The following is a 21964-nucleotide window of genomic DNA, read 5'->3' as shown; positions in this document are numbered from 1 at the left end:
AGAGAAGCGATTTACCAATGCTTTAAGATCCCTTGCATAGGTGGGCCGATATTTGGCAAGCTTTGCGAGTTCCAATCTTGATGTTTCGATAATGGAGAAGGAAGAAATTGACTTACTGAACTACCGATCAGAGTGGCTAGAAAGGAACAATGTCGAGCTGGTCAAGAAACTCAACTTTACTGAGGAGGCTCTCTATGAGGCCCAAGTGTCAATCTTCCATCGGGACAAAGAACTGGAGCGGATCGAAAGGAAGATCGTGGCCTTCGAGCGGCTGAAATCCAAAGATGATGAGAAATCGAAGGTCTCGAGGAGTGGATTAAAACTCTCAAGAAATAAAAGTCTGAGGCTGAGAGAGACTATCGCCGGGTCTGTGATGACTTGGAGCATCTGAGGAGGGCACTTAAAGGGAGGAGAGATTCTCCTCACCTTGAAACTCACCTTCGAAGGAGCCCTAATTGGGGTCATTCCAAGAGGGCCAGGACTTCCAAGGGGATGAGCTATGGAAAGAGAGCTCCTTGAGGAGATGGGCATTATTCTTCCAAGGAAGTTCAGATCTCCTCAGAATCGCTCTCAAAAATCCAGGAGACTGGATCGGAGGTGGAGCACCTAAAGAAAAAGCTAGAAGAGAGAAAGATAAATCACAAGCTTCTTTGGGATAAATTTATAGATCATGAGATTTTATTTAAATGCGCTGAAAGTAGGAGAAAGAAGTTAGAAAAAGGAGCTAAGGTTATAGCCCAAGCTCACAGGGCAGCATTCTTCATGGGCTTTGAGAAGTACAAATCCGTTGTCCAGGTGCACCTTCCTCCTGACTTCATTCAGCAGCTTCAAACTGATTATCTGGATGAAGATTTATAGGCGATGTTATTTGATAATTTGTCAAGGTTCACGATGACATCCTACTTTTCAGATGAGATAGACAAGACTGATGCAGCCATCCAGGCCGAAGATATCGTCTGCACTGAGGAATACCATCCTACAGATGACTGTTCTGGCAATCCCCTTGAAGAATGATTTATGCTCTCCTCTTCTTTTATTTTTTTCTGTGTGATCTTAGGTTCTTGGTCTTGTAATAAAATCTTTCTTAGAACAAATATAATTTTTTTCTATTGATAAATATGAATCATACTTTTAAATATGTGAAAGAATTTAATATGTGCTCGGCTCTCGACTATAACTACAAAAACTAGAGTCATAGCCCAGGTGAATACCTAGCCTATTATGCTTTAAGCAAGGCACGAGTCGAGCTGAAGGTAGGGCTAAAATCTGAGCTGACTCGAGTTGTGATTAGAATCGCAAGAGATTAAAATTTTCATTATGATTCGGGGCGAATTTTCATATCTATCGAAGGTTGGAATTCGAATTGCTTCCGCATGGGAGCAGCTGGTGCATGTCTGTATGCACTCCTTTGAAAGTGGCATAAAGTGCGATTCATCTATCACTGGCATTAACTACCATATCGACGCAGTAATCATATCCATTCGTAGTCTCCATACGTCGCACGTATGCTAGCCCTCTGATGGTGTACGTCACCCGCAATTAATGCACAAATAGAGTGCAACTTTTGATGGTCCCGTTCGAGTCTGAGGTTATTTAAAATCTCCAAACAGGATGAGATGTGGATCTTACAGAGCTGTGGTTACCTTCTCTTCTATTGCAATTTTTTTTCTTTTTCATCTTTTTGTGGCTTTCCTGCATGAGAGAGAGATGTGGCTACCACGGAGTCTAATTTTGCACCGCTGGATTTTCAGTTAGAAATGACAGAGCAAGACATAATTATGCTGCATGAGTAGTACCAAATACCTTTCGTGTTTCAAATTGAAGTCTTGAGATCAGATGATCGAGTTTATCATCCGCCTCCAGGATGTATGAGCTTTTATGAGGAGTATTTTCAGGCTGGACTGAGGCTTCTTCTCCATCTCTTTTTCATGGCACTCCTCCAATACTTCAAAATATTATCATGCACGGTGGTCCTAAATGCATGACGATATATCTACAGATTCACCATGGTGTGTGTGCTGGCTAAGGTTGTGCCGAGCGTCACATTCTTCCACTTTCTCTTCAGCCTCAAGCAGCATCCTCAGAGAAAGAAGGATGGCTTTCGCTTGATATTTTCAGGTATGCCTTCCACTATGCATGACTGGAAGTCAAAGTTTCTCTTCGTCTCGCAAACATCAGGCGAAGACTAGAACTTTACTACTTGGGACGAACCCCAAGAGGCTTCGTTAAAGGAGCCTTCAATGAATAAGACTCTAGAGCAGGAGTGGCAGCTCTGTGGGGCTTCAAGATTTTAGAGTTGAAGGAGCTGCTATCGGCTCAGACGTTGTTTAATGCCGGTTTCAGCCAAGTTGCTCCTCAAGGTATGCGAATAAGCTGTTTTGATCTTAATTTTTCTGACTTTGTTCATCTTACAATTGGATCTTCATGATGATTGCAGAACTGAAAGTTGGAAAAAGCTTGAGCCCGTCAAAGAGAGAGAAAAAAATCCTATGGAAAAGAGGTGCTAAGCCCACTGCCGGGCAGAATCTTCGGATTAAAGTTGGAGATCCTGCGCAACCGATCCTAGAGATCAGGGAGTTTGAACCCTCCCCTCTGGAGGGTCATGAGATTGCACAGGTGAGAGAGGATTTGCCTACCATCTCTGACACTGCAGGTTACTGGGTGGGTCACGCAGAGCAAGGTCTGAAGGAGGTGATTCTGAGCTTATCCGCTCCTCTCAGTTCTCCGACCCGATGAACTTCACCTGCAGTCGAGCCTTCCTCAGATGAGGCTCCCATCGAGGTTGCCAGCTCATTTGAAATTGCACCACCTAAGTTGAAGCTTGTGGCCTTGGCATCGAGGGATCCCACTCTAGTGAGCAAGCTCCTCTCTGGACTGCTCCTCTCTGTCGATGCGAACGAGCTATTGGGAGTCCTTCGAAGGGAGATAAGGAGAGGAGCCGTGGATTGCTTTATCCGGATATGTTGGGATTTTCTCATTTAGCACCTACTGTATCTCATTTTTCATTTATGAATTTTTCTCTACTCACCAGCTCGCCCATTATCTGAATGGGTATATTGAAAGTTTTCGTGAGTTGGCCAAAGAGAAGAAGAAGTATGGACTCGAAGTCGAGATGCTCAAAAGAGCAAGAGAGAAGGCCGAGAAGAAGGTTGATGAAGTCTCCATGAGAGCCGACGCCGTCAAGAGGAGAGCCAAAGATGTCGAGGCAGCATTGAGGAAGGCTGTCGAGGAAAATTTTCGACTGCTTGAAGAAATAAAAGAGCTGAAGGTCTGTCTGGGGGCTGAAGAGAAGCAAATAGCTAAGGTCGCTTCTCAGACTGTGGAGAACTTTTCGGCCTCTGAAAATTATGAGAAAGAAAGGGCTAAATACTCTGTCGATGCCTATGATGCTGGAAGGCAGTCTATTCGAGCTCGAGTTGCTACCAAATATTCGGATCTGAACTTGAATTTTTTTGATGAAATTTGAGATCCTATCACAGTAGATGTCTCAGTGGCTGGCACCTCAGATCCAGGTACCGCCTCATAATTTTTATTTTTTTTTGATCCCTTTGGGATTATTTGTAAGAAAATTTGAAAGAAAAAAAATAAAAAAAATCTTTTTACCATACCTCGACTAGTAGATTTACTTACGTCAATCTGAGGCAATTCAATTTGAAGTAATTCAATTTTTAATGATAATCTCATTTTGCTCCCTTAAATGTGGATGATTATGAAAAATGATGGTTGATGATTTTGTCCGATAAGATTACGTCTGAAAAATGACACAAGGCCTGAGAAAACATGCCACGTGAGTCCATTTCATTTTGCGAAGCATCACACGGATTTATTCTCATTCTGAAAGAAGTGCATCATTAACAGCTTGGGTATTAACTTTTGAAAAGTACCAATTGACGATTGATGCGGTTGCTAGCGCCTATAAATAGAAAATCAAAGAGCAAAGGGATCTCCACTTCTCCTTCTGTGGCAAGGAGTCCTTTTCTTCGATTGCTGTCATGTCTTTGCCTTCGAATCTACCATCCTTGGGGCAAATCAAGCAACGAGTGAAAGAGCGGAATACCTCGGCAAGAGATGTCCGTCGGAGGTATCTAGCTCACAAAGGGGGAGAGCTAGATAGGCTGGCGCATCCTCCTCCCATAGGGCTCCCTCTCCTTTACCTCCTGTGGCTATGCTTCCCTCTCCATCTGAGTATATCCCGCCTGCAATCCAGGAGCACTGCATTGCAGAGTTTCAAAATTCTATGGCATTTAGAAAGGAGATGCTCGACGTCATCGCCACCATCTTTATCCAGGGCTTCGATGATTGTAAGGTCCATCTGCAAAAAATAATATCGTATCTAGAACTTCACGACATAGAAGCTAGCAGCATCGATGAAGAGGTGGAGGCCTCGACGGATGAAGATTGAATCAGCTCACTTGGATGGTGTGGAGGTGAGATCTCTGATAGACGAAGATCGAACCAGCTCACCTAACTGATCTGATGTTCCGTCGATTGCAGCGGGACATCCCTCCTCATCCTTCTTTTTCATTTTTCTCTCCTTCTTCTCCCATCTCCCTCTTTTTCTTCTTACCTTCCTCATTTTCTTCTCTTGTTTGCAAAATACTGTCTGGAGCAATTGTTCTCTTTTTGTAAAGCATATATCAGCTTCTTCTTTGTAAAGACTTTAATGAAATAAATTACTTTGCTTTGGTCTTTAAATTTGAATTTATGAAGTCTGTATGAATCTTACTCAGCTCGTAGAGAACAGCGCAGTGCGCATTTTGCTCGGCTCATAGAGATTAGCACAGTTAAATGCTTAGATCGGCATTGTTCAGCTCAATATAAGTGAAGTTCTAGGTAGCTCAGCTTTAGTATAACTGAGGCATCATAATAGCCATCTCAATACTATCCCCCTATTTCTGAATTTGAGACAATGCTTCAGACGGAAGGAATGCTGTTGAGATGATTACTGTGGCCATATGTTGTCTTTTTTATTCTTTCTCTAGTGCTTGATTAGCTATCTCTTATGAGTGGCATTATGTGTCTATGGCGATCTCATGCCTACGGCATCTAGCTCATCTCGTCTTCGCATTAGAGGCAGTGTGTGCCAGCAGTGAGCTTGTACCTATGATATCTTGCTCTTCTCATCTTTGTGTGAGAGGCAGTGTGTGCCAGTGGTGAGCTTATGCCTGCGGCATCCTGCACTCTCAACGACTTTCTAGGGGTCTGATTAGTTATCCTTTCAGAGATTCTCTAAGGGTCTCCCTTCACTTCTCGAACAAATCAGGCTCTACAGGAGTTTTGTAAGTTAGCCCCACCTCGAAATCGTCGAGGTCTTCTCGAGGGTCATGTAAGTTAGTCTTCATGAGTGGCTTTGTGCGCTTGTGGTGATCTTGTGGCTGTGGCATCTAGCACTTCTCATCTTCGCGTGAGAGGCATTATATGTTGGTGGTGAGCTTGTGCCTATGGCATGCACTTTCGGTAACTTTCTGAAGGTCTGATAAGTTATCCCTCACAAGTAACTTTGTGTGCCTGTGGCATCTAGCACTTTTCATCTTTGCGTGAGAGGCATTATGTGCCGGCGGCAAGCTTGTACTGTGGTATGCACTCTTGACGACCTTCTAAGGGTCTGATAAGTTATCCCTCATGAGTGACTTTGTGTGCCTGTGGCGATCTTATATCTACGGCATCTAGCACTTCTCGTCTTCGCCAAGAGACATTATGTGCCCGCGGTGAGCTTGTGCCTGTGGCATGTACTCTTGACGGTCTTCTGAGGATCTGCTAAGTTATCCCTCATGAGTGGCTTTGTGTACCTGGGGTGATCTTGTGCCTGCGGCATCTAGCACTTCTCGTCTTCGCGCGAGGCATTATGTACTGGCGACGAGCTTGTGCCTGTAGCATGCACTCTCGACGGCTTTCTGAGGGTCTGATAAGTTATCCCTCACAAGTGACTTATGTGCCTATGGCGATCTTGTGCTTGCGGCATCTAGCACTTCTTGTCTTTGTGCGAGAGGCATTATATGTCGACGGTGAGCTAATGCCTGTGGCATGCACTCTCGACGGTCTTCTGAGGGTCTGATAAGTTATCCCTCACGTTAGTTGACCATCGTTATAGTTCAAAATCTCAAGTAGGAGAAAGAAGCAACTCTTGGAAAACTTGGGTGCCCATCATATACTGGTGGCCCTGCAAATTTTATTTCCATAGAAAGCATTATTACATCATTGGTAATACATGCAGAGGTTTGCCGAATTTAAATTAGAGCTCCGTCGAGCTGCTTTAGCTTCCTTAGCTATAGCCTCCTGACATTTTGAGGTGAGACTCCACCTCTTCTGTTTTTTCGGTCAACAAGTTGGGTCCGCCTTTAGGTGATGGGATATCACTTCAGCGTTGATGTCGGACATGTTTGCAGCAGTCCAAGCGAAAAGATCCGCATGCTCCTGCAAAAGATAAATTAGTTGGCATCTGGTTACCTTACATAGATGTGAGTCGAGTTTCACCATTGGCTTGAATTCTCTTTCTCAACTAGTTGGGGGCGCCCGTCAACCAGGCCTTCTCTAAAATCTAGGCCCATCGGGGGCCCCAGACGATCCCTCAATAATTATGTGGATTTCTCTTCGGACGGATTGCTCTTTTTCCACCACCTGCTCTTCGACCTGATGCCGCTCCTGTCGAGCTAGAACTTGCTGTGGCTGAGGCATATGAGGTGGCTGCGGAGCTCTCAGAGCTCAGTGTTGAGGGACCACTCTCTAGACAAAATGATTCAGCCATCCTTGCCTAACGAGCCTCTCGATCTCGTCGTGAAGCTGATGGCAGTCTTCAGTATCGTGGCCACGATCATGATGATAAAAGCAATATTTAGATGGGTCCCAATGACGTTCTGACCTTGTTCGCATCAGTTGAGGTATAGATAACTCAGGCCCCACTTGTAAAAACACCTCGCTTCGAGAGACAGTGAGGGGCGTGTAGCTATCATACTGTCCAGACGGTGATAGTCGCCGTATCCTTCTCGGGGGACTCCGAGATCGACGACCTTGACTCCCATTATTCCACCTCGGGGGTGAAGATCGAGAGCGCAGATGGCTTTTCTCTATTTGCCTTGGATGGTGTTCCTTGCTAGATCCTGCTGTGGCTGAATCGACAGGAGTATCATCGGCAAAGGCCTCTTTTATGCAGGCATACTTCTCCGCACGGCAAGTATATCCGAAAGATTCCAGAAATAAGTTTTTATTAACGACTTTTTCAAATCGTTCTTCAACAGATAACTCATCATTGCAACCATCGCGGTCGACTGGTCCAAGCTTTGGACCTCCAAAGTCGTCGAGTTGGATCTATTCATGAAGGAACGGATCGACTCACCCTCCTTTTGCTTGATGTATGGAGATAGTTAGACCGCTTCTGCTATCGTCGACTGCTGATAAAATGACTGATGAAAGACTGACATAGATCTTCAAAGGAATGAATTGATGCTGGCCTTAGACTCGAGTGTCGAGCGGCCCCCTTGAGGGTTGGAGGGAATGCTTGACAGAGGATTGCGTCTAATGCCCCTTGAAGGAGCATTGCTACCTTGAAGGTCTCCACATGATTGACGGGATCGGTGGTCCCATTGCAAACCTCCAGCTGAGGCAACTTAAAGTACAGGAGGAGCGGTTCCTGCACAATCCTCGGGACGAAGGATGGTTGGCTGTTATATCCTTCGTAGGGCAGTACCGTGGAGCCATTATTATTGATGACTTTTTTTATTTTTTTGACCTAACTGCTGGTCGAGCTCATGGAATTGCCTTTCGATATCGACCTCATGGACAGTACTAGCCTCAGAGAACAGAGGAGATTGACGTCCGAGGGTTGAGTCATAGCCCGATTGTGGGCTTGGAGATTGCCGTCGGATCGGCTGCTGGGCCCTAAGATGACTTTGATGAGTCAGCCTCCTCTTCGGACTTCGAGGAGGCACCTGCAGCTTTAGTTGAGGTGGTGGTTATGGAGCCGTAATTGAAGCAGGATTCTGTGGAGGCGCTGTTGCGAAAGGCACAAGTGGCACCACCGAGGGAACCATATGACGCACCACTGTGGAGGATGCAACGACAGCCTAAGGAGGCTGTGGTGCCGCTTGGAAGGGCGCAAGAAAGGTATGGATCGTCTAAATTGCGATCGTCAGATGTTGAACTTGCTGAGAGAGCTGACCAAATTGGTCAGCCATGACTGACGTCGGAAGGATCGATTGAGCCAGTAGAGGGACCTCTGGTGCCAGTGGTTGAACTTGATTGTCGGCTTGGCTGACTGCCTATCGAGAAGTAATGGCATTGAAAAGCAGGAAAGATGTTCGTCTCGAAGCCATGAATGCGAATGTAGGCCCTTCCTCTATCTGTTGCTGCTTAAATCGGTTGAGGCCGGAAGACGGATGTTTGAGGTCGGAAATCAGACACCTGATCCTAGTGCAAGGATGCTGGCATTGGAGAAACCTGCAAAACAAATCCCAAATCGGAGGTTATGGCTCCGGCGAGGATCCTCTAACGCTCAAGTCAGAAAAATAGAGAACAAAGGAGGCAGCAACGAGTTCTTTGAGAGAAATTTGATTTGACTTACTTGGATCTTCGAAGTTTTGGTTGTTTATATAGAAGGATATCGGACAGTTGGTTGCATAGCTATGTGATCGTGTGATCTCGAGATTGTTGGGCTATTGAAATTGCCATAGTGGGCAAGATAATTCACCCCTTGATTGCTCCCGCGAGATCAGGGGAGACTGTTACGCTGGATTTTTATCTGTTCGGGATAGACAGCTGTCGCACACAATGAAGGGATAAATCGGCTGGGGCAGCTCATGCATAGGTCGGACTTCGCGGATGCCTTAGCTCAGTAGGGAGACTAACGTCTTAGCTCATATGACAATCAGCAATCGTGTTGACGATATGAGAACCTGAAATGCCTTACGATGCAATACTGATCCGAGGTGCTCACGGTATCTCCCATAGCACCATCAATTGGAGGCACGCTTACCAATTAATTTTTGATCGATATCTCACAAGACTGTCACTTGTCACCACATTGGTATATTTTCACTATCTCAAGCTTGAAAATGTTGCTATCATTGATGGCAGTAGTAGCTAATGGGTAATATTGTCGACTTTGCTATTAAGAGATATAGGTTTATGAAGAAAATTCATGGAATCGGGATTGTCGATTATCACAAGATTTGTCTGATAACTTATAATCCACACTATATACAAAATATAATTTTTTTACTTATTTTAATTATTTTTAAAATATATATAGAATAGATATTAATAAAATAATTTTAAAAAAAAATTGCATCCTACGCATTGCATGGGAGTTATAAATTAGTATATATATTATAAAGCAGAAACTGAGATAAATTTTTTAACATTTGAGATTGTCAACGTAAGCAATTTTTTCTATGCCATGTGTCCTCCTACCTAACAATCCTTCAAGCATTAAATTCAAACCTTGAATTAATAAAAAACCACATTAAATTTTATTTATCTAAATTAAATTATATTATTAATGTATGATATTATTGTATTCTTACAATTAAAGTCTATACATAGATAATTAAAAATATGAAATGATACTAAAAATTTGAATAAATATTATTTTATTATTTATATATAATTTTTTTTAACATGATCAGATCTAGAATCTGTGTGCAATATACGGATTCAAAACTAGTATAACTATAAACCTATTGCACCACATACAAAATGATAATAAAATAAGGCGAGAAACCATATACAAGAACTCCCTAGAAAAAAAACAATTTCATCAAACCATCAGGAAGAGAACTAATTTCATCAAATCATCAGTCAGAGAATTACAAATATGATGCTTCTGACATAATCCTCGTGCAGAAAACAGACACCTCGACAGAACCCTTGAAATCGCTGTTTTCATCAAATGAGAAGCTAAAGAGAATCAGCTAGGCTTCAGCAAAAGTCGAACAAATACCTGCCTATGCCCATTTTAACAACAGGAGGGAACTGGTTCTCTGGTTAACAGGTAGTTGCCTTTGGAGCAAGTGACCACCTCAGATAAATAAAAACAAGTACATAATATCAGACGAGATTACCTAATTTTTCATTTAAGCGAAAATGACTGAGTCGGCATTTCGATGTCATGACTTATTAGCGTGCCTTATGATGATATGTTCACTCAAATTGCCGTGTTTGACTGATGTATAACAAGTCCAACTCACTCACCAGTACGAGTCCATAAAAGATCTACCAATCCTACAGCCCAGAATTAAAACGGAACCCAGCAAATAGAGAAGAGGAACTCATGAGACGGAAAAATAGACGATTTCTTGGTGGTGGGGAGGTGCAAAGCAGAACCGGTAACAGAACATGAACCCTGCTAACACATTGGGTTAAGTTTCTCCATGGATAGGTTACACATAAGCCAACTTAATTCAAAAGGTCAAAATTGGTTTTCCTTCATCATCAGGTAACAAAACTATTGGTCTGAGAACTTAAAAAGATAAGTAATTCAAGTTTACCTGTACGTTTGGAGAACTTACTGGTTGGCATTTCCTACAAACAACAAATGGAGGCAGCTGCTGCTTAATTTACAGTTGTCTTGATCATCCAAATAAAGAAAAGGCAGTCACTGAAAAGAAAGGGGTGCTCATTTCATGTTGAGCTTGCGTGACATCTAATTATAACAATGAGACGAAAAGGAAAAAAAAAAAAAAAAGGATAAATGATACATCTATAAGCCTTAGACAAGCAAAAACAGCTTGCGATGTCAGGAGAAAAAAAACAACACGCCATGCTTCACAGATGATTTTCCAAAGGTCAAAAGAAGATACAATATAACTTAGATATAACATGAATCTACAACTGCACTTCACACGTTGCCTTGTTGTGACCAGCCTCCTTGCACCTACTGCAGTGGAGTGGCCTAATACTGGTCTTATGAGGATTAATTCGCTTTCTCTTTCGCCGTCCTGGCGGGCGCTGGGCATGAGGGGGATATGAATTTGCACCAACTACAGAACTGATGCTCTCAATATCTGGTACCAGGTTGATTGATGCTGAATAGGTCAAACGATAACTTTCACATTTGAAATATCTAGAGCAATATTCATAAGCAGATCTACCAGTACGATTAAAGACTGCAATAGCATGCAAGCACGGCAAGCCTGTAAGCTGCCACCTCTGGCATGTGCACTCCCAGCTAGCAATATTAACAACGTTTATTGAACTACCACGAACCTCAAATACAGAATCAGAAGAACATACAACAAGAAGCATTCGGGCCTTGGGGATCTCTTTCTGCAGTTTTTGCTCCATTGATGGTGTCAGTGTTCCAGCCCATGTGCTAGAAGTTTGCCTACGAGAATCCATAACATCCTTTGTCTTAGCAAGCAATGCACCAATCAATTGCACAATTGTCAACTCGTCTTTCACTGCAATCCATCTGCTTAATGAATCTACAATGTTTGGTGAGAGATGATCATACCGTGAACCTCGAAATAAGGCATTTGACCAATGTTCGGGCTTAGTAGACAGTACCCATTCAGCAACATCCCTCGAAATATTTTCAATTCTACCAATGCATGCATTAAAGTCATCAACTGCATAAGCTTGGGCAGCACTTTTGAAATCCTCGACAATTGCATGCTTATCTTGTTCTGAACAAGAACTCTTCTTCAATTCTGCTTTCAATTCCTCAATTAGATGGAACAGAGAATAGGCATGGTAACTATCCTCAAAAACTCTAGGCACAGACTCATCTAGCCCCTTCTGTCTGCAAGACACAATCGTCATATTACAAGATCTTGATACTGCATGTTTTAACTGCACTAAGAACCAATGCCAACTATTGTGAGTTTCAGCTTCCACAGCAGCAAAGGCAACTGGGAAGATACAATCATCTCCATCCATCGCAGCTGCACCTAATAACTTCCACTGATTATTTGCTTTTAGAGGAATTCTATCAAGAAAAAGAAGAGGCCGACACCCATGCTCAAAACCATGAAGAGAGGCATGTAAAGAGACAAATACACGACGTACCTTCGAATCAACTGATGCAGCCAATGTGGTTATACTACCAGGATTAGCCTCCATTATTTTTTTGCACAAATGAGGCAACTGATTGCATACTTCTTCATGCAAGAAATGAAGCTCTTTCTGGGCAGCCTCTTTTGCATGCCAAGCTTGAGTATAGTTCAAATTAATTCCATAATCTTGATAAATATCTCTTGCAATATCTCTGGGCTTTGATTGTGGATTATCAAGTAGTTTTTCCTTTACAATACTTGCTAACCAATGCCTTGTTGCTCGCTGGTGACCATCATCACCACTTCCTGCTCCACATGTGTGTACATTGTTGAATTTCTTGATCATAAACTTCTGCTTACGAGCGGACCCTGATGCATGTATCCGCCATGGACAAGTCTCTACAGTGCATTTAACAGTAACACGAACATTGTCATTCTTTATATATTTGTATGCGAAACCTTTGACAAAAGCATATTTACACAGTTCATCACGAAAGGCTTTCACATTATCAAATTCTTGCCCAACTTCAGTAATAACACAATCCCAAGGAGCAGACTGTGGTCCAGCATTCTCAGCAGCATCTACAGCCATGATGATAGGAGTGCTTGAGTCGGCTAGGGATCTCTGAGTTGCCCTACAGAAACATGTATTCCTAGTGATTTTGTTCATGGGATCAAGCAGCTAACCTGAGGAGATCTCATGGCATACCTGTCTTCAACATTGTCATCAGCGACTAATATTTGCTGTCCAACAATGTCCGCAGTTGGGGAAGAGGCAGAAAATGTAACTGAATCAGCTGCAACAATCCTAGTTGCAATGTAAGAATTAAAAAGTAATGCAAGGGAAGAAAAGCATTTAAACAACTCAGAACAAGTACTCATTATTTTCCGATTTTAAGTCTGATCCTGAAAACTTCTTGAACTGGTTTAATTGCCGTACAGGTAGCCAACATAACTATGATGGGAAACACAAAATAGCAGGTTCAAAAGCCATACTACAAAGGAAAAGGTAAACTATGAGTCAGACATATTTCGGTGATACAGTTCTTTACAGATCCTAGTCCCCTAATAACTCGAGTAGAGCATATGCTTCATGTTGGAATAGAAAATATGATTCAGACATACAAAGCAGAGTGATTTTGTAAAATATACCTCCCATTACTTTTTCCTGCAGTGTTTACTTCCAACTGTCTAATATTTTGAACAGTAGAACCAGTCGCAACTTTATGGGTATTTGCACCTACCACAGAAATCCTACCCCTAGGCACCCTAAAAGAGTACAAGTTTATTAATTAATGTAGGTAGCAAAAACTTAGAAAGCAATAACTGGAGTATATATATACCTTTTGCTACCTCCATTGACAGCTGCAAGCCTCTGTGATCTGACATTGCAGACAGCACCAACTTTGTCAACTATAGAGGTACCTGAGTCAGCTGCAATATTTCTGTGTGCCCTAGAAAAGAATACAGTCCTTGCAAATTCACAATCAAAAAGAAAACAAAGGTGCAGCTCATGCAAATTAAAAAAAGGATTGTATTTGAAAACTCATTTATATTTTAAAGGGCAATGAAAACAGGGCAATTGTTTCTAGGTTACCTGCTGTCAATCTTACTTGAGATGTATAGGTCTGTTGTTATAGAACCCATATTAAAATCAACCATGCGCCTTAGATCTTTGTCACTAGATATCGTGATAAGAGTTCGTTGGTTGCCTGGAAGAAAGTATTTGATAGACAAGTGACTACTGTCAATGTTAAACATACTTGCTAATTCTGACTTGAGATCATCAAACTTCATGTCACGGCTGATATCTAGTGCATGAGCTTCTCCACCACTGTAAGACATAGTTCCATCATCATTCGGGACGAAATCGCCGCCAAACTGGCAAACAGCTATAACAGTCCCCTCGACCATGGTTCTGGTCAACCGCATGTGGTTATATATTCAGATGAAAACTACTTGAAAAATCAATAAACACATAAAGTACGAAGAAGAAATGCCCAGATATAGTATCTTATTATTCAGTTTGTGCATTTATATACTGAAGAGTATTGCATCTATTACATGCTCACTGCAGATTTATTGTATCCTAGCAAAAAGATCTTTGGTGCTTTAAGGCACCTTTGAAGTTCTGACCATGCAAAATTATGGGCAAATAACAATTAGCTAAGTAGGAGACGTTTTGTGATAAATTGACCTCTTATAGACAGCACAAGAAATGTTAGTTGAAGGCATAAAAGGACAAGCTAGAATATCTGCAGCTTTTCATGATTGGTGGTCCATTCTAGGACAACCTATTCTAATTTTCAATTACTCTAGCACTGCTCACCAACATTTCAAAACATAACAAGCAGTGATGAATGTGAAGATCTAACTATGAAAAAGGCAAAATAGACATCAGTGAATCATTGTTTATGGATTTATGCATCCTAAAGTTCTTATACAATCATGCCTTCCGAGGTTTTAAAATTTAGTTTTGGTCCCTTTGGTAGAGTTTCAATTTTGGTAGTTTCACTCAGAGATTAGGAGTTTCAGCCAAAAAAAAGGCACAAAAATTTCTGGAAAAAAAAATGACAAAGAAAAAACAAAATCAAGGTAAATTATTTGCCATCATTTGATTGTATTTTAAGTTATCTAGGTTCAGAACTTATACAGTTTGAGTAGTTTCAAATCAAACAAAACCATAGACAAGCCATTGCCTATCAGTTAAATTGAGTTTGAAGTTATCTACGATCATAATTTGTATAATTTGCCAGCTTCAATCTGAAATTTAACTATGTTGAATCAACACTATATATATTACATGAATGGACCAATATCTTAACCAAATTATAAGATATAAATCAATCGAGCATAAACTAACAAGATAAGTACACAGGAGTGTAAAACAAATTACGTTTACCTATTTAATACCACAAACTATTGCAAAGTGACTCATGCAAATAACAGTGGCATCATCATTATCATCATGTAGGTGTGAGTACTGATAGTGATAACAATAAACATGAGATGGCTCCTCACCAGTCCAAGAAGTTATAAAATGTTTTATTTATTATTATAAAAAGATTACCTGGTAATTGCATCGTATTTAGTTGTTTATAATAATCTTTTTAATGTACTAAGATTAAGGGCCATTAGAAGCCTTGGCCATCAAGAATTATATATACTATAGATCCCTTTTTAACTCAAGAAAAAAAGGAAGTCCATTAAATATTGGTACCATATAGCTGATGCACTTAAATTAAATAACAAAGAAATGATAAATATATGATAGAGAACATAAAAAAGCTTGAAAAAAAATAATATTATGGCTAGTTTTAGTCAGTTTAGGCCAAAACTGACCTAAACTAGACTGAAACTACTCAGTTTCAGTCAAAACTTCACTTGCAGTACATGAGATTTTAATTTTTATTACTGTCGTGAGCTGTAACACTGAGCAGACACCAATCTGTTGCACAGCTTCGATTTGACTTGTTTTTTAAATGATGGAAATTGCTATAGGTGTTCTTGGTTATATGTAATCCAATCACCTGAAATTCCAGTTATTGAATTTTTTTGGCTATAAATATAAAAGTTACAAGTTGCTTGAGCATCAAAACAACCCTAAAGATGGCATAACACCATTTGTGCTCTATGAAGACCATGTGTTAAGTTATGCCCGCTTATGACAACTAGCTCATTTATTAGAGATATATTTGAGTGCAAATAAAGCTGTTGCCAGTGGAGTTGATGTAATTCCAAGCACAAAAATCTTGATCCATAGCAACTTTGTCTAGACAACCCTTTCAGGTCTTTTGAAGCATCTAAAAGAAGTTTTTGTATGATAAGCCAAGACAAGTGCTCATTTCAATTAATGAACCTTAAATGTTTTCCAGAGAAGATTTAATAAATCTCATGTGATTGAAAGTCCTATTTTAAACATCATCCATAAATCTAGTCATGACAATACACTTCTGCTACACCAATCTTGCTTCAAGACATTGCGATCAGACCCAAATTCATGGTCTAATAACAAAGGCTGGTGCTGACTTTCCTTATCATCGGATCCCCGGGTGGCTACTTCAATATCGCTTGATCATCAATCATAAAGTATCCCATCCACCGTCAAATAATATGGCCAAGGATCCAATATATCACAGTCGAATAGGATTAGTTCTACTTTCTCAAGGGCACTATTACTTAAACTAACAACTGGATCTTGCATGGTGCATCTATTCTGGTTCTTCATTGCTGTATCCTTCATGATTCTTGTTTCTACCATGTTAAAATCTTCCAACAATCAAACTGCAATATATTAAGTCCATATAGCAATCGGGTTGTCTTCTGTCAAATGGGAGGTGACAAATTTATTCACGTTTGAACCCTCCATTCTCGAATCCTTACTTGGTGCCCGGTATACTCTATTCCATCATCATCGGCACTTAATATATCCAAAAACCTAAAGCATATCCTCCTTGTGGTCATCAATATAGTCAAGTTGTGGTTTTCCTGCATAATCTTACTTATAGGTTTAAAAAGCCTCCATGCTGTTGAATCAATCCGCCCTAAAACCATAGAATGCAATTCTAAATCAGAAAATCAAATTTAAAAGATATAATTATGATTTTGAGTCAAAGTTAAATAGAGATATGGATATGCTGTTCACTTGAGTACATGATCAAAAAAAAAAGGTAGGTGAGTCTTCTAGTTTAAATGTCTAATCTAGACATTCGCACACTCTGTGGATGAAGAAAGGAGGTAAAATCAGAAAATATACTGAAACCAAACAATTTTGAAGAAAATATATATGACCAAAAAGTAAACTGATATATTTTTATGAGAAAACATTATGCCCCTAATCCCATTAGAACATCATTCAAGGATGACAATTTGGCATGTGCAAACACATGAGGCACTTCTAGAAAAGATGTCCCAAAATAATACACCTTACCCTTATCGAGTAACAAGGTTAGAGTGGAAATTGTAGGGCGACCAATTGGATACCCCACTCAAACCGAATGGGGCAGTTTTTAATTGATCCAATTAAACCCCGGGGTGGGTATGAGTTCTAGGTAAAATATCTGAAGTAGGTTCGGATCGGAAGTAGATAATGGTATACCCCGATCCAAACCCAACCTAATATGTAACCTTAATCTAAATCCCTCCTTCCAAAATTACAATTATTTTAGAATGCATACATGATAAGTTTCTTATCCAATCCAACCCGTGACCCATCTTATCTACTTGACCAACCCAACTTGACTCGAGGTGGGTATGGGGTGGGCATGGTACGATGTTTTTAATTGCAGGGTAGGCATGGATATTGGCCGACCCAACCTATTGCCATCCCTGGTCAATGGATACCCTAGTGGCATCCTCTAACGTGAAACCTTTTCTTACTTAACTAATGACCATTTTTTCCATTTTCATGGGGAATCTAACTATGATAAGTAAATTTTTTATTATTAAAAAACTCCCAAATTTTTTCCCATAAAATCTCTCCCTGTTCCTCCATCTCAATCACATCTTTTACTGGCACCACAGCATTCCTTTTCTTCTCACCGTATAAGTAGTTTAGACTTGTTTTGAAATCACATAATCATAATAATTAGTGCTTTGGAACATTGGGTATATGCGACACATATTAGGGACATGGGGTGTTGCAGAAAAATTTTTAAGTCAAATCTCTTCTTTGAACTTCCAATCAGATATTGATATGTTATTGAGTAAAGCCAACATTACTCTTAACAGTTTCCCCAAGGACATCCATTAACAGTACCCTATATTATAGGACAAAAAATAGAATTCCTAATGATGTTACATCTAAAAATAATTCGATAATAACTAAAACCTAACAAGTGATTTTTCTACTTTGCAACCCCCCATAAGATACAGCCAAATCAACCTGTCTTTTGGAGAGCAAGTAACGGAAGATGAGAAGACCTATTAGGTTTTCACCACAAGATCTTAAACTTTGGCCGTAAAAAATCTAGATATAAAGCCCCGATATCTCCCTTCTGTAACCTTTCCCCCAAGTAACTAATAGCGCACACCCCGTTCCTCGTGCTTGTCCAACACTCCACCCCCACTTCCCTACACAACCCCCCCCCCCTCTTCTCTCCCGGGGATATCTCTCTCACCCCTTCTCGTTAGTGGCTTACAATCAAATAAATGTACCGATCAGAAAAAAACGTTAATAACCAGCACGAATGATCTCATGAGCACTTCTGGGTAGAAAATAGTCATTCATGGAGAGAACTGAACGAACCAAGCAACAAACTTACAGCAAAGAAGATTTCATAAAAGAAAACAGCAACAAATTAAAGGAGGCTACTTGACCGGAATTAAGACTTCCATCAAAAAGAATTGCAAAAAAAGTAAGAAATTATTTCCAGATTAGATACAAAATGAGGGAACACATCAATCAGGTATCAGTAGTCATCGATGATGCATACAAGAAAGAAGAACCCTTGAATCTCGAATCGCTGATCAGATGTCATTAGGGCATCACCAATCGGATTTCGTAATCAACAGAACAAATTTAGGTTTTCACAAAAAACAAAATTCTTTCTTTTCTTTTTCTTTAGAGAAGCAGAGAGGTGACGTTTACCGCCGAGGGCGTTGCTGCTTCTCCGTTGTTCCGCCGCTCTCCCCCCACCCTCGCTGGCTCCCTCTCGCTCTCTCACAAGATCGAAGATGAGGATCGTATTTGGGCCGGACGACGTTGGTATGGATGTAAATAAAAGGCCATGTACGCGGCGCCGACCTTCTGGATACCGTCGAACCCGAAACCTTTTCGGGGTGCCGCCCGCAGCGCCTTCGCCGATAAGGGGAGAGCAGCGAGCCTTGCCTGGAGACGAAACCTGGCCCAGACCCTAGATTCGCAAAGGAGAGGCGCCAAGGTCGGACCTAATCGTCTTTATGACTACATATTATCGTTGCCGTATAAATTAATAAAAATTTTGTAGCAGAAAGATAGTTTTTAGATCCGGTAATAGTTATATGATAAATTAGATAAAAATTTTTATTTTATATTTTAAATTAAAAATAATTTTTTATTTGAATTTAAATTAAAAATAATTTTTATTTTAAAAATAAATTAAAAACAACTCTCCATTTCTAACTGAAATGACTGTTATATTCTTATACCTCATACGGTTATACAATAAGACAGTATTATTTTACAATAACGCAGTACTGATTTATAATAAGATGATATTATTTTCTAATATCACAATATTATTTTATAATACGTAACGCAGTACTGATTTATAATAAGGCAGTACTGTTTTCTAATATCTCAGTATTATTTTATAATACAGTAATACTATTTTATAATAAGACAGTACTGTTTTATAATAGTATTAAATTATAATAAAACAATATTATTTTATAATAAGACAATACTATATTATAATAAGAAAGTATTATTTAATAATATTCTTACATCATAATAAGGTAGTATTATTTTATAATAAAGCAGTATTATATTATAATAAGATAATATTATTTTCTAATATCGCAGTGTTGTTTTAGTGTTCATTTATAATTGCAGGGGCAATTTGATCATTTATGCCAATTGGGAAGCTACTTTTAATTTTAAACTCAAACGAGGAGTTTTCATTAGTTTACCCATAATTATACAGTTGTACACTTATACCGCAGCAACTAAAATTCCAGACATTGGGTGCCTTTGAAATTTGTCAATAAAAGATGCAAATGAGCCGTCTTATGGGCAGCTTTTGCAAAGTCGGACCAATTTGTGAAAATTCTTGCAAATTGTTGGCCCAAACCCAGCTTACTTACGGCCTTGAAATTTATTACTCCTTTTCCACATCTTTGTATGGACATGTATCACGTATGAGAAGTATTGTGTGCATGATGGACTTCAAAATTCCAAATTCACCATTTTGCAATTGCTAGAATATATTGTTCCTTTATAAAGTAAGAGAGTTTTCGATTTTGATTCAACTCGCACGAAAAATTTTCAAACGTAGAGATAGTTATTGTTAGCATATGTGCTAATCTTCTATTGATCCTTTTATTAAAACTTGGTGCAATACCATGCTGGTCAATTACTGAATAGGAAAATCACATTATCAAAATGTACATCGTTTTGTGTATGAACTTCCTAACTACCTAAATATTCGTCTTTATCAATATTTTGCGAGTTTGAATTATCTACAACTTTACATGTGTAAAGTCATGATAAGCTAATTGCATGGATGGATGTCATTAGTGAGGGTGATGGATTCATTAAATTCTCGTAGAGTGAATATCGTGGCAAATTCACTAGTATTGTTCCTTGTTAGCTAATCAAAAAGCAATAAAAGACACAACTTTAACTTTGCTATAGCTTGTGATTTATTTTTGGAAGGAGATCTGCAAGGAGATTGGTGGAGACCACACTATCTCCTCAAAAGATCTAAAATTATCCTTATATCTGAACCTAACCCCACCTTCCCCCCCCCAACACCCACCTTCCAATCTTATTATCCCTCTCTCCCTTCCCATTTTGATACGTGCCATATGTTAGACAATCAACATGCCACATGTCAAATGTATAGGTTGCCTTGTTCACCTACCCCCATTTTGTTAGGAATGCAGAATATAAAGAGGAATGCATGTCTCTCACTGGCTCTATGTGCCCCTCATCATGCCCCATTGGCTAAGGAGGGGGCACACATTGTGCCTCCTCACCCTTTCTTATAGCACCCATCTATTTTCTATATATGATGGATTAGCAGTAGTATGGCCATCTACTTTCTTATAGCCTTTCTTATTTCTCTCCCTATTTGCTCAAAGACCACCGGTACTATCCTATTCCTCCTTTTTCTCTTCCGTGCATGTGCACATCTTCCTCACCATCGAGAACCACCTGCATTGTTACCATCTCTTTTTTCTCTCTCTCACTCTCTTCTTATCCTTCTCTCACTCTAATCGGCTATAAAGGATTTCTCTATTTTTCGTTTATTTAAGTTGTCGAGCTTCAACTCGATTGTCGCTTCTAGAAAGCAAGCTCCAAACCCACACCCTCCTACCATAAACTTATCCCACGGCGTGGTCATATGCATTGTGTATGACAAGAAGATGGAGAGAGAGAGAGAGAGATGGAAGAGAATGGAGAGAATTTGATTGCTAATGGGACGTAAGAGAGATCCTTGGAGGAGGAAGACACTCGATTTTCGAGAGAAAAAAAGCATTGTATTCCAAACCATGGCTATAGGAACTTTGACGGAAGCTTTAGCTTGAATCTCCTTCCTTTTGTCTAAAAGATGATAGTTCCTCTCATATTTTATAATCCCATTCCTTCCTTTTTCTTTCTTATTAACTTGGATAAAATGCATACTCTAATATAGTTTTTTTTTTTTTAAATGTTAGCTTGAGTTTATTGGAGATTCCTATTTCTAATGTATTGAATTATGCATTTGGAGTTTCTATATGATGGTATAATGGTAAAATTCTTTTTTCTTTGAGAAAGAATCACATATAATTGTAGTCCTATGATAGATGTATGTATTATTATGATTTCTGTCTTTGTTCTCATAAAAATATATTATGCTTGGGGGCTTAAGGTAGTTTGGCCATTCCTACTTTCAATCTTTAATGCATCACCTAGTTCTTTTTTTCTTTTTATTTTTTTTAAAAAAGCTTGATCTTTTCTAGCACAAGCTTGATGATGATATCACAAATAGGATGATTTGAGTAAAATGGGATTGTAAACAAAGCAGAGAGATTTGCAAGAAGAACAAAATATCTTTTTTATGTTCACCATCTCTAATTTCTTGCAATTCTTACCAGAGATTATTTCCCCTTTCAATGCAAAAATAGGTGCTAATCTTTAATATTGATACATAAATTATAGAACATGAGAAGTGGTTTCTTCTCCCCCTTCTCCTCTCCTCCAAAAGGAGGCTTTGACTTTGATCATTTTAAATAAATCTATCACTATTTTGTACATTATCTAATATTCAATAATTACAAATTTTACTTATCCC

At 39.7% G+C, this 21964-nt stretch overlaps 1 protein-coding gene across 7 annotated transcripts; it reads right to left on the bottom strand.

Moving 5' to 3' along the window:
* Positions 1-10729: 10729 nt before the first annotated feature.
* LOC105040249 (uncharacterized) lies at positions 10730-18876 on the bottom strand. 7 transcript variants are annotated; one of them, XM_029263113.2, is made up of 7 exons: positions 18577-18876; positions 13751-13821; positions 13585-13668; positions 13331-13459; positions 13140-13256; positions 12697-12795; positions 10730-12622 (listed from the first exon to the last, which is right to left on the bottom strand). In XM_029263113.2, exons 3-7 carry the CDS (start codon positions 13647-13649, stop codon positions 10819-10821), a joined length of 2214 nt encoding a protein of 737 aa, XP_029118946.1. In that variant the 5' UTR covers positions 13650-13668; positions 13751-13821; positions 18577-18876; the 3' UTR covers positions 10730-10818. The 7 variants fall into 7 exon arrangements, with proteins under 7 accessions (XP_029118946.1, XP_029118942.1, XP_029118944.1 ...); XM_029263109.2 differs by having other exon boundaries at positions 13585-13905; XM_029263111.2 differs by having other exon boundaries at positions 13585-13821.
* Between the last annotated feature and the right edge of the window lie 3088 nt (positions 18877-21964).

This window comes from Elaeis guineensis, chromosome 3 (assembly GCF_000442705.2).
Source record: "Elaeis guineensis isolate ETL-2024a chromosome 3, EG11, whole genome shotgun sequence".
In the NCBI taxonomy this organism is placed as follows: Eukaryota; Viridiplantae; Streptophyta; class Magnoliopsida; order Arecales; family Arecaceae; genus Elaeis; species Elaeis guineensis.
The sequence above is the reverse complement of the archived record's forward strand: the minus strand, read 5'-3'. Positions and strand labels throughout refer to the sequence as shown.

What these genes read in the sequence shown, in the direction of transcription:
- LOC105040249 (XM_029263109.2), bottom strand. Translation starts at nt 13,901, where the DNA reads ATGGTCGAGGGGACTGTTATAGCTGTTTGCCAGTTTGGCGGCGATTTC. An exon ending in GTCAATGGAGGTAGCAAAAG is followed by an intron (nt 13,257 to 13,330) that starts GTATATATATAC and finishes GTACTCTTTTAG; the next exon opens with GGTGCCTAGGGGTAGGATTT. An exon ending in GCAGGAAAAAGTAATGGGAG is followed by an intron (nt 12,796 to 13,139) that starts GTATATTTTACA and finishes CATTGCAACTAG; the next exon opens with GATTGTTGCAGCTGATTCAG.